Source organism: Bactrocera tryoni, chromosome 3 (genome assembly GCF_016617805.1).
Source record: "Bactrocera tryoni isolate S06 chromosome 3, CSIRO_BtryS06_freeze2, whole genome shotgun sequence".
Lineage (NCBI taxonomy): Eukaryota > Metazoa > Arthropoda > Insecta > Diptera > Tephritidae > Bactrocera > Bactrocera tryoni.
This window is the reverse complement of record NC_052501.1, coordinates 16,814,335-16,833,053: the sequence shown is the minus strand read 5'-3', so window position 1 is coordinate 16,833,053 and position 18,719 is coordinate 16,814,335. Positions and strand designations below refer to the sequence as shown.

Below are 18,719 nucleotides of genomic sequence, written 5' to 3'. Positions count from 1 at the left end.
TGTGTTCTGGAATTAGTAGTTTAATTTACGTATGGAGTTAAAGTAATTGTGTTTTGTATTCTTGGCATTACCAATTAAATTTTTGCTCGTTACTTTTCGATTGTAGGTATTTGTAAGACATATGCATATACATTTTGTATACAATTAAGAAATAATAAAGAAACATAAAATATAAAACTATATGGTGTTTATATACTTCGTGGTTATAGTCAACTATCAACGATTTAAAGAGCACATCTGTTTATATTAAGGTGAATTATATTGAATAGTTGCGATACAAATGTAAAAAGTTTATGCAACCTAAAAGGTAATTCAAATAGTGATTGCTGTTGTGTTGACGAACCTGGAGCGGATCTTACTTACTTATTTTACCATTAAACAAAGAGGATATCAATAGAAGTAAAACGAGAACAATTTGTTATAAATACGATCGATATTATTAATTACGTATATTTACGCCCAAATCTCCATATTTATTTCTAAATGAATTTTTATATATTAGCTTCCATTCATTTTGAATAGCAATATTTTCTTTTATTAAAAAACCACGTGCATAAATTCAGTGCAAAGGAACCAATTTTGTTTACACCCGCGAGCGTTGCTGCAATACCACATCGAAATAACGTTATACGTTCCTCTTTTGACTAATTATTTGACCTTCGTATTGCAGCTGTCGCCAATCTGGATAAATTTCATCTCATAACATTTAATGAGAATACAAAAATACATAACTTTAACAAGTGCATGGTGCATTCAATACATACATACATTCAATAGTTCGTATAACATATGTATTTTATGATATACAACAGTTGGTTCAATAAATACCACTTTGGATATAATAATTCAATAAGCATATTTAATTAATTTACAATAAGTCATTTCATTGCTTTTATTTAACCTAAACAAATTATTTATTTATTTATTATTTTGTGGTTTACACAATTTCATTTCTTGTTTATAAAATTATTTTATAATCTGAAACAATGATACCAAAAGTTCCAAACAAATTTACATGTCACACATCTATGGTGTTATACCGATACTTCTTCATATATGAACCTAATTATAAGTATATTAATTATAAAAAAGGGTTATAACCAGGTGTGGAAAGTATTTTTAATCTAGTCACAAATTAATGAAGAAAACGTAGAAAAAATGCACTTGAAAGATGCTAAACCTAAAACAGTTTCAATATGGATTGTAAATTTTTTTTTGCCTTTACTAATCTTCATTAAATTTTAACAACTTTAAGTTAAACTTAGTGGAGTGTGTATGTGTGTTTATAAATGAGATTATAATTGCAATGCATATTCCCACCACGCATGTGTTGTTGATATAACTATATACATATTTTTAAGTATGTACATACACATGTACGAAATATGCTTTTATACATATTAAGGTACTTAAGCTTTCTTTTAATGTGGGATAATTATAATTTAAGTTCACAATTATAAAGCGATTACTTTTGAATATGTGTTATAGATCATTCAACTAAATCTCAAACGACTAAGTGATTTAATTGAATTGCTCGGGCATAACGTAAGAGATATCATCCCAAGGATGACGATATAGACCCTGCTTCAGACGCTTCTGGTCCATGTAGTGACCGATGAAGCCGATACTGCGACCGAGCACGAATAGAGAGTTAATTGCACCGATGTTGATGTATTCCTGCGCTTCCTCACTGCAAACAGAGAAGAAAAAAATATCAATATGTAAATAATAATTTAAGTATAAAATTTTATTGTTCAAAAAATGCTCATCATAATTAATTAAAACTATTTTTTGAAGCTTGCTTAAACCAGTTCCTACACATTTTGCTAACTTACTAATCAACTCACCTCGTAAACGAACCACAATTGCGCAACATATCCACAAAACTGGTGGCAATAACACCATCCACATTCAAAATCAAGTTTGGCTTCTTGTTTGTGGTAATTTTCTCAACTTCCAGCGCATATCGCAGTAGTGGTGCTGATGGGAAATTCTCCAAAACAAATTCTTTGATGATTTTAACACGCACATCGGGATTGTTTATGGATTTGACACGATGACCAATACCCATAATCAGTTTTCCATCTTTACGCATTTGATTGACAAATTCTATGGGATGTAAATTCGAGTCATAAGCCTCAGAAAATTGTCGTGCAGAGCCATCAAGAGCTCCACCGAAACGATCACCCTACCAAATACAGAAACAAACAGTTAGTAATATAAATAATTCCTTTGGATTTCTCCCGGTTAACGGCGTAAACTCACAATTGTTAACAAGCCACTGACTACTGAAGATACCAAGTCTTTGCCAGCACGTGCGCAAACAATAGTGTTGTGCGCACCCGAAACAGCGGGTCCATGATCAGCAGTCACCATTAGGCACATTTCGAAGAATTTACAAACGTATGGTGGTAGACAACGTTGGAACCACAATAGCGATACAACACCTCCGATACCCACGTCCTTATTGAGCACTTCACTAATGGGCATGCCGGCGTATAACAATTCTTGGCCACGTTCATCGCAGATGGATGTCATAAAGGAGGCAGGCTTACGAATTAATCCCAATTCACGTGCCCACGAGTAATCCATTGGCACTGTTGGTGGTGGTACTTCCTCTTTAGGAACGATACGTCCCGATTTCACCAATTCGGCGTATACTTGCTGAATCAGATCACCCAACGAGTCGAAAGAGTCGGGCACATAGGCACCAGCCTCACGCAATGCCTTGTTTTTAGCGGATGCAGTCTCGCGATCTGAGTTTGCACATGAACCTGCATGACCAAATTGTACCTCAGAAGTGAACATACTAGCACAAGTGCCGATACACCATGCAACCAGAGGTTTGTTTATGCGTCCGTCCTTGAGCGCAGCGCACACCTCATACTCCTCGGTGCCGCCCACCTCACCCAACAACACGATCAGCTTAGCCTCTGGATCGGCCTGATAGCGTAAGATGTGATCCATAAATGTGGAGCCCGGGTAGCGATCGCCACCAATTGCAATGCCTTCGAGCACACCATCGGTGGCTTTCGAAACAATATTGTTCAATTCGTTGGACATACCGCCGGAACGAGACACATACGCCACACTGCCGGGACGGTAGAGTTTTGAGTGCAAAATGTTGTCCAACATACCACCGGTGTTGCCGATTTTGAAGCAACCAGGCTTAACACCACCCACAGTAGCGGGTCCAATAATGGAAACGCCTTTCTTGTCGGCAGCCACAATTAATTTACGTGTCATATTTTCTGGTATACCCTCAGCAATGATGGCTACGGTACGTATTTGTGGGAATTCCAACACCTCCAATGTGGAGTCATAAGCCGAACGCAATGAGGCGAAATTCACCATTACGTCAACATCTTTGTGATTCTTAACAGCATCGGACATTTTCTTATAAACTGGAATAAGAATCTCTTTGTGGCCCCAGTAGTACTTTTGCTTATGATCACCTGTAAAGGGATATACCATAGCGACAACGGACGGTTCATCACGTCTAGAAGTGTACGTAAAAGGAAATTAGTGTTGACAATTCATTAGTTGTTCTTTACTTTTACTCACCTGCAAATGAAGTCGAAATCGAGCATCGATTGCACAGCGCGTTGCTGCATACCCCAGACGATAGCTTTCGTTTTGTCGCTGAAAAATCTGCGCGTATGCGCATTTACAGCATTGTTTGGCACAGAATCATTTGCGAAAGAGTCATCTGCCGAAATAGGTGGTAGTTTAATCGATTGTGGTGATGAACCTATACCTTAAATGTGTTCCCAAATGATTTTCGATTTTGGTTTTGATTTCGATAACAACGAATGTATTTTATTGCAGTTGATTTCGAGCAGGATATAGAACGTATCAGGACGTTTTTTGGGTTGTTTTTTTTTTTAGATATGAACGTGAGGCGAACGGGATAGATGCACAAGAACAGGCAAACATACACGAGCACAAACACATAGCATTGGATACGTTACATAATACCATATAACGGTTATGTCATTTACGTTTATGTTTCCAGCCACGTTTAAATAAATTTCGTGACATTTCATATAAAGAAACAACAACAATAGATATAATCATATGTTGTTTAATTGTTGACGTCAATATAATATTCAAAATACGTGAAATATATTTTTGGCCCAAATAACATATAATGTTTTTCAATCAAGGTATATTTTTTGGCATTAATGGTGGTGGTGGATTCGGAAATTGTGGTGGTGGTGATGTTGAGCAGGATAACCAATTACATACAAACATGAGGACGGACGTAGAGGATACATACAAAAATATAGAAAATATATTAGTTGGTAGGTTTACTTCTTACAGTTAGATAAAGGATAAATTGTATATGGTTAAAAATTGTTGGAAAAAATATAAAAATTTTTTTGATATAATACTAAATAAAATTTGTTGAAACAAAACTAAAAATAAAATGATTAAATAAAAAAACAAAATAAAACAAAATAACAATAAACAAAATATTTTTTTTAATAAAAAAAAACAATTTTGTTAAAATAAAACTAAAAGAAAAAATTTTTGGAACCAAATTAAAAAAAAATAGTTGAAATGAAATTAAAAAAAACTTTTCTACTGACTAAATAATATTTTTAATAAAACTAAATAATAATATTCAACTTTCGTCCGCTTTACAGTGAATTACACATAAACATATGTGTTTTTAGATAAAGTAACAGGTCGGCTGAAAAGCTCGTATGTTGATACATAGTTGACACTACTAGTATTAAATTCATATGCTTTTTGGTCAGCCCTAACCATCAAAGGATACGCGTTTAATTTACAAAAAACCGAATAAAAAGGAAATTCGTGTGTTAATAAAACATTAATTAAAACAAATTCGAATGGTTGTATCGCCCTCGAAGGTAACTATACTGCCTTGTATATATATGTATACTATGCAGTATATTGAATAATAAAATCAAATATATCAAAACATTTTTCTTTCCTATGTTAACTAACGAATTTCTCAGTCCACCGGTTATTTATTTTTATTTATTTTGAGTGTTAACAAATTTAATAATAAATAAAATGTCTCAATGGTATAAATCCATTTTAATGAAAAATATCATGGTCGGTGTTTTTAATGCAACAAAAAAATTAACTGGTATAATTTAAATGATTAGATCATGCCAAAAATAATATTTTTATGAAACAAAGTAAACAGAAAACATCAATGTCATTTTTTGAACCATGCAAAATCTTCCAAACGCACTTATTCACCCTCGAGTAATGCATTTTGAAAGATTTTTGTTCATTGAAGATGTTTAAAAATGAAAAGTTAACTTACCGCCATTATTGCTCACTGCAGTCTCTGACGTCTTCAACTCCGCTTGTGCTTGCTGACCGCCGGGTAGTAGAAAATTGGCCGTGGAGAATTCCGCTGCGGTAGTTTGTGGAATGGGTCGTTTACCCAACGCCATACCACAAATCGCCGTCATATGTGTTTCTGGACCAAACACATGCAATGGAATGCCAAGTGTGGAGCCGAATTCGCGCATCTTGCGCAAGCCTTCTTGATAATTGGGGCCGGCACGACGCACGAAAATCGACACATTGTGTTCGACCAGCTTAGGTTGGAATTCTCGCAGGGCCGTTATTATACCACGGAAGGTTGCAGCAACATTTGTAAAATTGGCAATACCACCACCAGTGATCAGCACTTTGCCTTCGGGATGTTTGGGTGATGATGTCATAAGTGTCAAGATTGTCTTGGCATATTCATATGTTTGTTGCTCAGAAGGTGCACCACTGTATTCACCATAGTTGGCCAACTCAGAAGCGCCGCCCAAATCACAAATTGTATCTGAGTAAATAACACTGGCGCCACCACCTGCTACCATAGTCCAAATACGACCATTACGATTCAATATTGTCAGCTGTTCAAATAAGAATTCATGTAAACACAATAATCTTATTTATATGATATACAAAAATGCTTGCCTTCAATGAAGCGCCACTCTTGGCATCCAAATCGGATATATATGCCTCTTCGGGATAAGCATCACGTCCGAATGGTGGTGGATACTCAACATCACCCCATTTTGGGCGGCATATGAAATCGGCCGTTGAGTCTAATTTGGCGGCCAAATCCAAAATGTACATACTGGTTTTAGTCACGACCAAAGGATTGATTTCCAAATAGGTAAAGTAAAGATCAACATAAGCTCTGTACAGTGCGTATATAAAAGTAGCGATACGCTTCTTTGTGGCCACGTCAGCGACGTGAACCAACAATTTTGTGGTGATTTCCTCAACGGACGTTTCTTTGTTAACCAACACATCCAGTTTCAGGGCTTTCGCGTCAACATCACCGATATCAACACCACCTTGATGGTAGAAGAGAATAGTGTCAGCGCTGCGGTGCGAATAAATGCAGACATACATCTCTTCGGACTGTAGTAAAGAAATTTAAAATTTAATATTTTATCATTTTAACTTTGTGATTTTTCTTACCTCATCGTGCGGCAGAAAAGGTTCAATTATGAAGTTACGTAGTTTGCCCACAGCATTACCAATTTTTTGATCCTTATTAATACGTTCACCAATCCATTCTTTGACTTGCTCGTAATTTTTCTTAACACCGATTAAACCCAATTTGCCACGGCGCTTTATCAATTGATCCGGTTTCACAACTAGTGGCTGCAATAAAAATTATATATGTAAGTTTAACATACATATATGGTATATGTAGTATACATATATATGCAAATGTGTACTACAAGTTAGCATGAGCATACTACACGTGCCCTTCCAATAACGGAAGGCAACATAGTAGAGAAATACATATGTACATAAGAGAAAGTGAATGAAAGTATTGTCGTTTGTGAATGTGAAGTATTGAATTCATATGTAAGCATGTATGTACAAAAGTGTCGTGTTGTATAGTATGTAAAAGCTTATGTCCAATGGGAAACAAAGGTTACTTACTGTAAAGCAATTCAAATATTTACTCGAATGGCCTTTGAACTTGTTTAAACATTTAAAATGAGAAGCACAGATGGAGGAATTACTTGCTGAAATGCAAATGTGACAAGCCGCATATTCATATTCATAAGGAAGTGAAAAAATATTCCATCCAAAATATCATATTTGATTTTATAAGCAGTTCAAATTGCTGTGAACTTATAGAAGCTATTTTTTATAAAAAATAATATATATTTTATAATAAAAAAAGTGTATTGCAGAAGTGGTTTGGAATTTTCTTAAAAATGAAGGACGGCATTTTATTTACATACGTGTGTAAAAAAAAAACAATAAATAAAATTGACCAAAAGGCTACATTTCCAAGGAATAAGGAGTCTGCAAAACAACCTTCTACTTGTCCAGAATGGAGCTTTACATACAAAGCTTATGTCCTACAAGCATTGAGTCCTTGAGGGACCCTAACCAAATTTTTGCATACCCCATTAGACCAAGCTAAACCTTACACGCCTCTTCCTTTTGTACGACCCCATCGAAATAGCTCGGATGCACTTGAAGTTAGGTAACTTCGATGACAGTTAATGATACCCTTTTCCCCCAAACGGGATGAGATTGGATATTCCGCTACAACAACAACAACATAACAGTCACCACCGTTTTGGATAGATTTTTAATAATTTTGAAGTCACCGATTAAAATAATTTTTGTTTTTAAACAAAATATAATAATAATGGGGATTTGACAAACTAATTCCCAAAACTAAACCAAAAAAATAACAATAAATCCCTTCAGGATAACTGTAAATACTTTTCATCATTTAGCGGGAAGCCGGTTTCGCGCACTCAATTGTGAATACAATCGATTCTTTACTTGTTGTGCTATTCACCTGACGTCACAAGTAAACAACATCAGGCCACCTCGACGCACACAAACTAAAATAAAAAATAATAAAAATGTATAATTCATATACATATGTGACATATGTATGTATGTACTAACGCTAGCAACCTTATCCCTATGCAGTTATTGTTCAGCATAAAAACGTGAAAATATTAAATTAATACAGAGAAAGAGAACTTTGAAGTCATTACGCGCACGTTAAAGTAAATATAAACAAAAACGAAAACCTTTACATTGCATGATGAGTGACGTATGCATATATACTATATACATATGTAAATACCACAAGCAAATATGTACATTTAACAGTTTATTCTATTAATTTGTGTACACCAATAACACACAAACTATATTGAGTAATTAGTGGGAGCGCTGTCATCGAATCGCCCCAAAGCGTTAACTTGCCGCCTTATCGTCAGTACTTATATATCAAAAAATATATTATGAAAAAAGTAGGAAAACGAAAATAGGCCACTTAAAATTTATTATTTATTTTAATTAACGGAAATGTTGAATAAAGTCCTAACGCATTGAGTTTTAATAGCGTTGATTAAGTGCAAAATCATCGCGCGATTTCTAAAAATTATTTAAAATTTCAAATCTATGACTAAGAGGTGCACATACGATAACAGTTTGCTTATAATAATATAATTGTTTTCGCGTCGTACATAAATGCTCAACAATCAAGTGTGTCAATCGTGCTGCTATCAACAGTACGAACATATGTATGTCACCTCCAAAAATATTAACAGTTATATTGATAGCAGATAATGAAAGGACCATTAATAAAAAACAAAAAATCGTAGTACAGTACTGCTGTTTGTACACGTAGTAGTCATTATCAACAGATCAGCCAATTAAAAACCTCTTAATCAGTGCAGTAACAAGTTTCAATAAAAATCTAATTCTCTCTTACTATCAATTATCTTATCAGTATAACGGTAGCACAATATTTTTTCCACGCAACCATGTGATGCGATGAACATGTTCTCACATATATATGTATATAGAAACAGTTCTCTATGAGTATTTTAAGTTAGAATTGGTTAATGCCTATTGCGAATAGATGACACATTAACATTTTAGCCGGTAGAGTTCAAGTTCAAAAACGAATATGTGTATAATAAAAAAAATGTATATGTGACGTTTAATGAATATGTTTATCAGATTTTCGCCCATTTTTTTATGTATATGTATGTAGTTCGATGAAAGTGCTATGAAAAATAAGCAGTGTTATTAATTTAGCAATAAATAGTAGATCAATACTAATTTAATGGAGTACTTACAGTATCCAAAAGCCAAGGATTTTTTACGGTCAACTGTGACCAATCCGTTTCTGTGTTGACTGTTGCGAAACGACATTGTGCTGCTCCAGATGCTCCATTCACGTTCAAAAAACGATTCAATATATCTTTGCCAGTGGCTTCGGAAATGGCTTTGGCTGACATGCTTGTGACTTTGTTATCAGGAAAGTTTTCTTTTTAATATACAATACTTTCGTTGGCTAGAATATGAAAAAAAAATATTTGAAATTAAAGGTATTATTTGTTATTTATAGACATATGTTGGTGTGGAAGCAGCGACATTTTGTAGATAATCGCATTTACGGCAATTTTTATAAACGGAATGAGATAGGTCAGTGTTTCAGTTCGATTATAATACATGCATGTGTTATGTTTACTTTGAAACACATATGAACAACTTCTTTAAATTTCTTAATTTATAATGTATATTTCTTATTATTTTGGAATACACAAATTTTTGGTTTTAGAACATAATTATTAAAAAAAATACTGTTTTCTTTTGAAATATTTTTATTTATAAAAAGTTAGTTATTTATAAAAAGTTAAAGTTAAAGTTAATGTGCTTTTAAAGATTATTACAGACAAAAATTACCTTTTCTTTTAGAAAATTATTGCTTTTAACAAATTATTATTAATAAAAATAAAAAATAGGAATGTGCTTTTGAAGATTATTACGGACAAAAAATTACATTTTCTTTTGGAAAATTATTGTTTTTTTTTAATTATAATTAATAATATTAACTACTATATACTACTATACTGAAAATACAGCTATTTTAAGAAGATTATTATTTATTAAAAATTACTGTTATAAAATTTAAAGTCTTTTTAAATAACTTTTGTTTCAAAAATAGTAATAATTTTTAAATAGAAATTATATGAAAAACTCGTAGTTATTTAATTAAATAAATATGTATATTTAAAAATATCCTTGCGTCTACTACACATTCACGTGTACTGCGATCATTGAAAAAATATACCAATTTATTTAAAATATTAAATGGTCAAGAACAAAAGCGCCATTAACATCGCGCCACATACTTTGCTTATAATTTAGTGTTTTTATATTAATATTGAAGAACGAAGCCGGTGCCGTTTTATAGCAATGACAACTAGCTCACTATGGCACAATAGAATCACAAATATGTGTATATTTTGCTAAAGCCAGCAATCAACCGTTTCACGAGCGCGTCAGGCGAGAACTAAAATCAACTGAAAGTAACAGGTACAATGAAGACAACTGTTGCTGCTGTTACTACGGTTTTGAGAGCGAATGTCCACGAAATAGCTGTCCGCACGCCGTCGTAATGATCGCCGCTGATCATTCTGATCGCATTGTGCATTGATACTAGTCTACATACATACATACGTGTTTGTTTGTAAGCATATAAACTGTATATAAGTATGTATGTATGTGAATATATACGTTCACAGATTTAATTCCAATTTGATTAGATCGCATCGAATAGCAATATATATCGACAGTTTATTACACATTTATATACATATGTACACATAATAATGCCATAGACGCTTGTCATTTTATTGTTAATTGGCTCAGCTTATAAAATTGTGTTTTAAATTATTCACAAATATACATATGTATGTATGTATATACATAGACTCTCGCATGTTATTAGCAATATGAATTCTCAAAACGTGTACATGCATATGGCGTGATATTTTTTGTCAAAGATGCTGGCGCGCTCTTAAATAGCGAAATATCTGAGCCGGCGTATATGAGTATGAAGTTATGTTCAAGTCACAAGTGATGGCGTGGTGCCAAACTTAAATGTTTTTTAGTTTATGAGCAAGCGCTAAGCAAAAGTGTGATCGATTTGCCCTCATGAACTTCCCAACCGGCTCTATACCGGCAGCAATCTGATATGACAATCAAAGTACTTCCAGTTTATCTGTCAAGAATTTTCTTAGAAATTTACGAAATTTATTACTTTTATAGAAATTTTTCTATAAAGACCCATTATTCTAAAAGTTTTAAGGGTGTTAAGCTGATTCCGAAAGAATTAAAATTGGTTTTACATTTTATTTTCTTGACAATACATTTTCTTTTTTACTCTACTACTACTACTACTACTGTAGATAATATTTGAAGGTCATCATAATGCTTTGTTTGATACAAAATGTATTCGCAAGACACTTGTGAAAGCTGAAGAAGGTTAACATGCACTATACAATGTTAAGGGGCTTGACACCTGGTTGAACAATCTCAGAATCTAAGTCTATTTTTATTTCCCTATGCATATTTGCACAAAATTTATGTACATAAATATGTATAATATACAAGTATATAAGTAGAGCAGTAGGAATAGAATGTATAACAAGGAAAAATGTTAGGTCCGGTTGCACCAAAGCTATAATACCCTTCAAATACAAAAAAGTTTGTATACAAGCTATAGTGCTCCGATCTGAAATATTTGTTCGGTGATTCTAGCGTTGGCTTCGTGAAGATATCTCGTGAAATTAAAAAGTTTCCGCACAAGAACTTGATTATGATCGTTGTAAACATATAAACAGCTTCTTTAAGATAAAAACTCTTCTCAAAAACTGAAGTATTGGTTTGCGAATTTGACTCATCAGTGTCTCCACCGTTTCCTTCTTGGTGTTACAAATTTTGTGTGTTAAACTTAATATACCCCATTTAGGGTATAAAAATATGTTCAACTACTCATTCTTTGTACAACCTTCAAATGTTCCAGGTTCGCATTGCGCTACGTTATCAACACCTTATTGTTTGTATACATGTGTGCGTATTTAAATTTCCATAAAAATGCTTATAGAAGATTGCAAACATTGCTTATTTTTTAAATACACATTCAAAATATATTCTTAAAATTGATTTACTCTCGGCTATTAAGAAAAGTTGAAATATTTCAAATACAACAACAATTTGTAAAGGGTGAATAGAGGAGATATGTATGAAATACGAAATACAAGCTATAAACTTAACACCAAACTATTTCCGAAACAAAATTGCAGTAAGAGTGTTGTCAATTTTAATGTATAGATAATGAGACCCAATTATACTAATAAACTACTGAGAGAATTAAGACAGATTTTAAATGCGAAACGAATTTATTTCAGATTTTCCCTTAAGTTGGAAAATAAAAATAACTATATACACTTTTTATTTGCAGATTTATATTTAATAACATATTACCTGATGCTATATACATACATACATTTAGAAAATATTAGTACCTGCAGTTTCTAATCAACTACTTGAATATTTAATTTTCACATCTTATTGCAGAAAAATTGTTGATTCACTTTCAATCGTAAGTGAAACATTATAATTAAAAGTACTATGAATATATTTCCTTATTTTTTAATTTTATTTAGTTTTAAATTTTATTTATTGTGTCATTTTTTATATTTTTTTCATTTAATTTCTATAGAAGTATTGTAACAATATTCTTGGCAGAAGATATTATAAATTCAATAAGGTTTTTACTTGTATAAAAAAAGGTTCAGATCTTTTGAAAGAACTCTGGCTTAAAACAACAAACACCGTCCATTAATATAAAATTATAGTATATTTTACTGATAGTAAAACAATGATAAATAAAACAAGTAAGGAAGTGCTAAGTTCGGGTGTAAGGGAACATTAACTACAACTACAAAAGGCCTGAAGATATTTACCTGGCTTCACTCTTTGCAAGTTGCAAGAGTATAAAACTTGCAGAGTGAAGCCAGGTAAATATCTTCAGGCCTTTTGTAGTTATATGGGATGTAGGGCGGGTGAAAACCCGGTTTTATACATTCTAAGCATAAATATGCACCGCTATAAGAAAAACATGCTTTCTTAATTTTATTAAGGTAACTCACTTATTGACCGACATATGCGATATTAGGTCACCCGGAAGTTCGAAAATCTTATTAGTTATATAGGGGCTAGGGTAGTGCACAAACATATTATCACTAGGAAAGTATTCTCTGAATTTCAAATATTGCCAGATTTATATTAACCAATATTTTCGGTAAAAAGTCAATTGTACGTACTGGGGTCGAAGTATTCGGTACTCATTGGCTTGAACAGTTTTTGTTGGATTTGGATAATTTTTAGCCACAACGTGACATACCCTAACGAAAAGGAATTATTCGCCATAGTATGGGCATTAAAAACATTAAATTATCTTTATGAAGTAAAGGATTTGGAAATCCATGCAGATCATCAGCCATTGGCATTCGCAATGTCTGAAAAAAATCCAAACGTAAAAATTGAAAGATGGAGAGCTTTCATTGAAGAATTTTCACCAAAAATAATTTATAAACCCGGAGCAACGAATGTGGTTGCTGACGCATTGTCAAGGCAATTTTTAAATAATTTAACAGATTCAGGCGAAGTAAGTCACTCAGACAATTCTATTATAGAAACCCAACATTCTCAGAAAGCAGCGATGAATACCAAATTCACGAAACAAAAAAGTCTTTAAATCATTTCAAGCAACAAATAGTTTAGAAGAAAAAAAATCCATTAAAAGACGGTACTATAATAATTTCCGGAAAACATATTGTGAATAATCATACAACAGACGGAGTATATTTGCTAACTTTTGAAGATAATGTAATAATTGAAGATATAAAATATGAAAATCCCACTGGACATTTTTTTAAATATTAGAAGAAGGTAAATATAAGCCATTTTTGTAAAATAATATATTAAGGGGGTATTCTGGTCTAGAATTTTTTTTTATATTTTCAAAGTTTAACTATTCAAGAATATGTGTACAAGAGGATTTTTCAAAATTCAAATTATTTTCGGAGATATACATAGGTATTTTTCTGACCCGGCATCCAAACTGATTCGGCCGGAACTAATCGAACAAAAGACTTTACGCGAAACTTTAAACGCGTTTTTCTCAAAACTGTCTTTTTCGGAACGATACCCACGATTTCTCAGGTTCTACTGGACCGATTTACTTGAAATTTTTATAGAGTCGTCTTTATAGGCTTGTCTATGGTTGGAAGTCGCCATTCAGATAACTAGGAGGGTTGAAATCAGGAGGAGGAGGGTCACGTGGAAATTTTTAGAGACCTCCCACTTCGTCAGCTCATAATTTTTGAAATTTTTTACTTTTTTTAGTTTTTAATTTTTTTCTGTATTCTTCTAAAATTAACAAATAACTAATAAAAAAATGGATGGTAAAAATATTAATTGCCTATTTTTTACGACGTGTAAGACAAAAATTACCTGAAATTCATGCTTCTAGACCAGAATACCCCCTTAAAACTACAAATATTGATTTCAGATTGACATGTTAAATAATAAACATACTAATTGTACTAAGATATTTGCGGAAAGAAACCAGGTGCACCTAATTTGGGTGCCAGGTCACAAAGGAATAGCTGGTAACGAACTGGCAGATGAGCTCGCCCGCTCCGCAGCCTCCACCAAAATATTGGTCCTGAACCCTTTACAGGGGTGGGTCCCCATACCATAAAGGAGCAACTCCGCAAAGAAGAGGGAGTGGGCAGAAAAGAGCATTGGCAACGAACTCACGGCATGCGGCATGCCAAGTTGCTAATGGGAGGGTATAACATGAGCAGGTTCAAAATTGTAATCAACCTCCCCAGCAATAAACTGAGGCTGCTGGTCGCATTTTATACTGGCCACTGCAAGCTAAATAGGCATTTGTATAATATGGGCCTATCTTCTTGCACTAACTGCCGGTTCTGCGACATGGAGCCTGAGACACCGGAACACCTGCTGATCGACTGCACAGCAGTTTGTAGACGCAGGATTAAGGCCCTCGGATCCATGTTTCCGGACAGGGATTGCATCGACTCACTAGCACCCGGTAGAATATTGGACTTCGTCAATGTGCTGGGGCTAAGTGAGTCCATGTGATTTAGGAGAGGGCCCAATAGACCTAAGGTCGCGGTGCATTCCTCATCAATAAATCTAATCTAATCTAAGAAATTTTTGTAAAAGAATATATTAAAACAACAAATATTGATTTAAGATTGGCAATAAATATTGATTTAAGATTGGCATGTTAAATAATAAACATACTAATTGTACTAAGATAAATGAAGCAAAAAAAGTAATAAATATTGTAAAAGACGGAGGTATAATAATTTCCGGAAAGCATAATCATACAATAAACGGAATATATTTGATAATTGATAATATAAAATATGAAAATCCCCCTGGGAAAATTTTTAAATATTTAAAAGAAGGAAAATTTAAGCCATTTTGTAAAAGATAATATTGAAACAACAAATATTGATTTAAGATTGGAAAACTTTAACATGTTAACACCAATAAAACAAGAAATAAAAAGAAATACTATTTGGTGGACATTTGATACTTTATTATTGATAATTATGATTATTAGGTTATTTTATTATAAAAGAAATAAGAAAAAAAAGAGAAAATTTTAACTATCGACTCAAATTAACAACTTACAGAATATATATTCGAAGACGGGACGATTCGATTTAGATGTGGGGGAGTTAACGCCACCAATAGCTAACGGCACTTATATCTAAAATAAACAATAATCATATAAATTCTTTCTTAAACGAATGTGTCAAATATGTCATTTACACATCGCCAATTAGGTATCGATCATCAATTATAACTTATGGCACGCTTTAAGTGGAATTAGACAGCACAAAATCTAACACCTAAGCTGTGCATTTCTTAGAATGTAAAATGAAACTTTCTATCTAAACCTAAGAACATTTCAGTTTAGGATGTTAAATAAACTCAATAGATTCACTTCATTAGTGATCTTTTAAAAAAAAATCCCACGTTCGCGCAAAACATAATTTATACGCCGTAGTGAGCTTGATAAATTATAAGGAATATATATATTTAAATTATTTCGAGTTTTTCGAATACCAAACCCTGTGAGCTGTACAGCAATATTGACTTTATTGTCTTTATCTATGCATTCAGATTGCAGGCCAAGGATTAACAATAGTTGAGGTCACACGTAACATTAATAAATGTTTATATAGGTATATGTATGTATGCCAGTACAACACATGCACAAAAGTTTGTATACTAGTTTACATATGTATATTGGTATAGTACCTGTTTATGAAGTAATAAATGCAAAACATTGTCGAAGTATAAAAAAATTTCTCTTAATTTGCTTTGGAGCCAATAACGGTTTGTGGCACTGCACTGGAGAAGAGAAAGTGGGTAAAATCAATAACAAAAGCAGCTGCAAAGCGAGTTTTGGTTAAAGCGTAATGTAACGCAACTATGTCGTAATCGTTACATATCAAAATATTAATGAGCGGTTCGGTTGAAATCGAAAGTGATCTTAAATTCCCGTTGGAAGGGTGTCACCATAAACATTTATATTTTTATAAATTTCGGAGTCATTGTAATCATAACGATAACGTAAATCTAGTAAATCAATTGTATATTTTTTGAAATTTCCTATATGTATATTGTTAATTCCACTGTATTATTCGACGCAATGTATTTATATCATTTGGTGCACCCGTTCAACCAACTTTAATGAATTAGGCATTAGTTAACTGAACTTTGTTTTTTGTTGCTGACCATTTTAACATTGCCTAATTTCATGATGATATTACTTTGACTTTTCACTTCGAAAGCACTCGCCATACCAACAATATTAAGCAAAATTTATCGCACTCACGAGAGACACCTTTGCTAAACGGCAATTTTATAAATCCTCCTCCCCTTTGCAATCATCAACCAAATACCTTATATCTACGTCATACAAATTGTCCCCCGGCAAACTATTTCATCTAACTTTATGCAATTATTTCAATCCACCATTATTAGGTATTTACTTTCTTTAAAAAAATATGCACTTACTGCTTGAATTTCAGTAAAGAAGTAATATCCAGTGCAAATTGATTTCTATTATTTTATTTTATAAATGTAATCCACTGAAATAATACAGATTTTATTGAAAACACGTCTGCGTTAAATGAACGCAAGCGAATACGAATATCGAATTAAAATGATTTTATTCGTTTGCCAGCCTGTCCCATACAATAGAGTTACCAACTGTATTGCCACTAAGAAATGATCAATATTATTAACTTATAGATCTGTTAATGTTGCATTAACAAATTTTTGCTTACCCACGGTAGTCATTATTATTAATAAGTGAGATATATGGAATTTAGGAATAACAAATTTGATAATATTTTCTAATACTTTCTCTCAAATTGAATTAATCATTTTTTAGTGGCAATGCTTTTTAGGGCTACTAATAGTTTGTCAGCACTGCATGATAATAAAATCCACAACCAACAATTTTCTTGTTTACTTTCTTGCAACGATTTCTTATCGCCGCCTCCAATGTCTTATCAGAATCCGTCGGAATCATTATAGAACAAATAAAGTAGTCAAAGAAATATGTCTCTATATAAAGATCTTCCAGAGGTATTTTTAAACTTTATTGTATTCACTAAACACAATTCTCACTGTCTTGTTATAGGAGCATCCTAGAAAACTAATACCAGAATTATGTCGGCAATTTTATCATCTTGGGTAAGGATTAAATATAAATTTTTAAAAATATTAACTTACAAGTATTGTTAATTATAGTTGGGTAACTGGCACAGGTGGAGGCATGAGTATTAAATTTAAGTAAGTAAGAATAATAAATTAAAGAGTTTTCAGTTAAAAAAAAAAATGTGCATAGCAACGAAATTTATATAGCCCCATCGGGAGTACAAAAGGAACGTATGCAACCAGATGATTTATTCGTACAGGATGAGGAAGGAAAAGATATTATGTTACCACCAGATTACAAAAAGTAATGTTTTGTAAAATGTGTAAAGTTATGTATGTAACATTTGTGATTTGTTTTTTAATTAGACTAACGAAAAGTCAATGTACACCTTTATTTATGCTCGCTTATCGCCATAGAGGAGCGGAAGCTGTGATACACACACATTCGCAACATGCAGTAATGGCAACTTTATTATGGCCTGGGGAAGTCTTCCGCTGCACACATTTGGAGATGATTAAAGTGCGCACTAAAATTATATTATTATTATTATATTAATTATGTTTCGTTCTCTACAGGGCGTTTACGATGACGACTTAAAACGTTATCTGCGATACGATGAGGAGCTGGTCGTACCAATTATTGAGAACACTCCATTTGAACGAGATTTAGCAGATAGCATGTATGCTGCTATGCTTAAGTATCCCGGTTGTAGTGCGGTGCTAGTTCGACGTCATGGCGTATATGTTTGGGGTAAAAGTTGGGAAAAAGCTAAAACAATGTAAGAGTATTTGTTTAAACATTTATTTATGTATTGTTGATTGTGTAATTTATGATGATTTTAGGTCTGAGTGTTATGATTATCTCTTTTCCATATGCGTGGAGATGAAGAAGAGTGGGTTAAATCCTGAAATGTTCACCTAATAATACAATTGAAGCAAGAAAAGTGTGCATTTTATTATTTCTAAAAGTGAATAAACAAAGAAATAATAAATTTTAAGTCTTGCCTTTTAAAGGCTAACGATAAGGACGTTTTATATTAATACCTTAAATTTTTTTATCAGAAATAAAAATTAATTATTCTTTTCATTATTGAAGGTTAAACCAC

General features: G+C 32.8%; 2 protein-coding genes across 6 annotated transcripts; one reads left to right on the top strand and one right to left on the bottom strand.

Moving 5' to 3' along the window:
* Positions 1–434: 434 nt before the first annotated feature.
* On the bottom strand, positions 435–17,089 carry LOC120770158 (ATP-citrate synthase). 5 transcript variants are annotated; one of them, XM_040097356.1, is made up of 10 exons: positions 16,966–17,089; positions 15,571–15,649; positions 9,123–9,340; positions 6,469–6,654; positions 5,956–6,408; positions 5,303–5,891; positions 3,565–3,757; positions 2,266–3,499; positions 1,848–2,188; positions 435–1,690 (listed from the first exon to the last, which is right to left on the bottom strand). In XM_040097356.1, exons 3-10 carry the CDS (start codon positions 9,282–9,284, stop codon positions 1,522–1,524), a joined length of 3,327 nt encoding a protein of 1,108 aa, XP_039953290.1. In that variant the 5' UTR covers positions 9,285–9,340; positions 15,571–15,649; positions 16,966–17,089; the 3' UTR covers positions 435–1,521. The 5 variants fall into 5 exon arrangements, with proteins under 5 accessions (XP_039953290.1, XP_039953289.1, XP_039953288.1 ...); XM_040097355.1 differs by lacking the exon at positions 15,571–15,649; XM_040097354.1 differs by lacking the exons at positions 15,571–15,649; positions 16,966–17,089 and adding an exon at positions 10,182–10,341.
* A 331-nt stretch (positions 17,090–17,420) lies between these two features.
* On the top strand, positions 17,421–18,638 carry LOC120771251 (probable methylthioribulose-1-phosphate dehydratase). The gene is made up of 7 exons (XM_040099166.1): positions 17,421–17,541; positions 17,597–17,649; positions 17,707–17,748; positions 17,804–17,917; positions 17,980–18,133; positions 18,190–18,392; positions 18,457–18,638. The coding sequence occupies exons 1-7, from the start codon at positions 17,515–17,517 to the stop codon at positions 18,533–18,535; spliced, it is 672 nt and encodes a 223-aa protein (XP_039955100.1). The 5' UTR covers positions 17,421–17,514; the 3' UTR covers positions 18,536–18,638.
* The last annotated feature ends 81 nt before the right edge of the window (positions 18,639–18,719 follow it).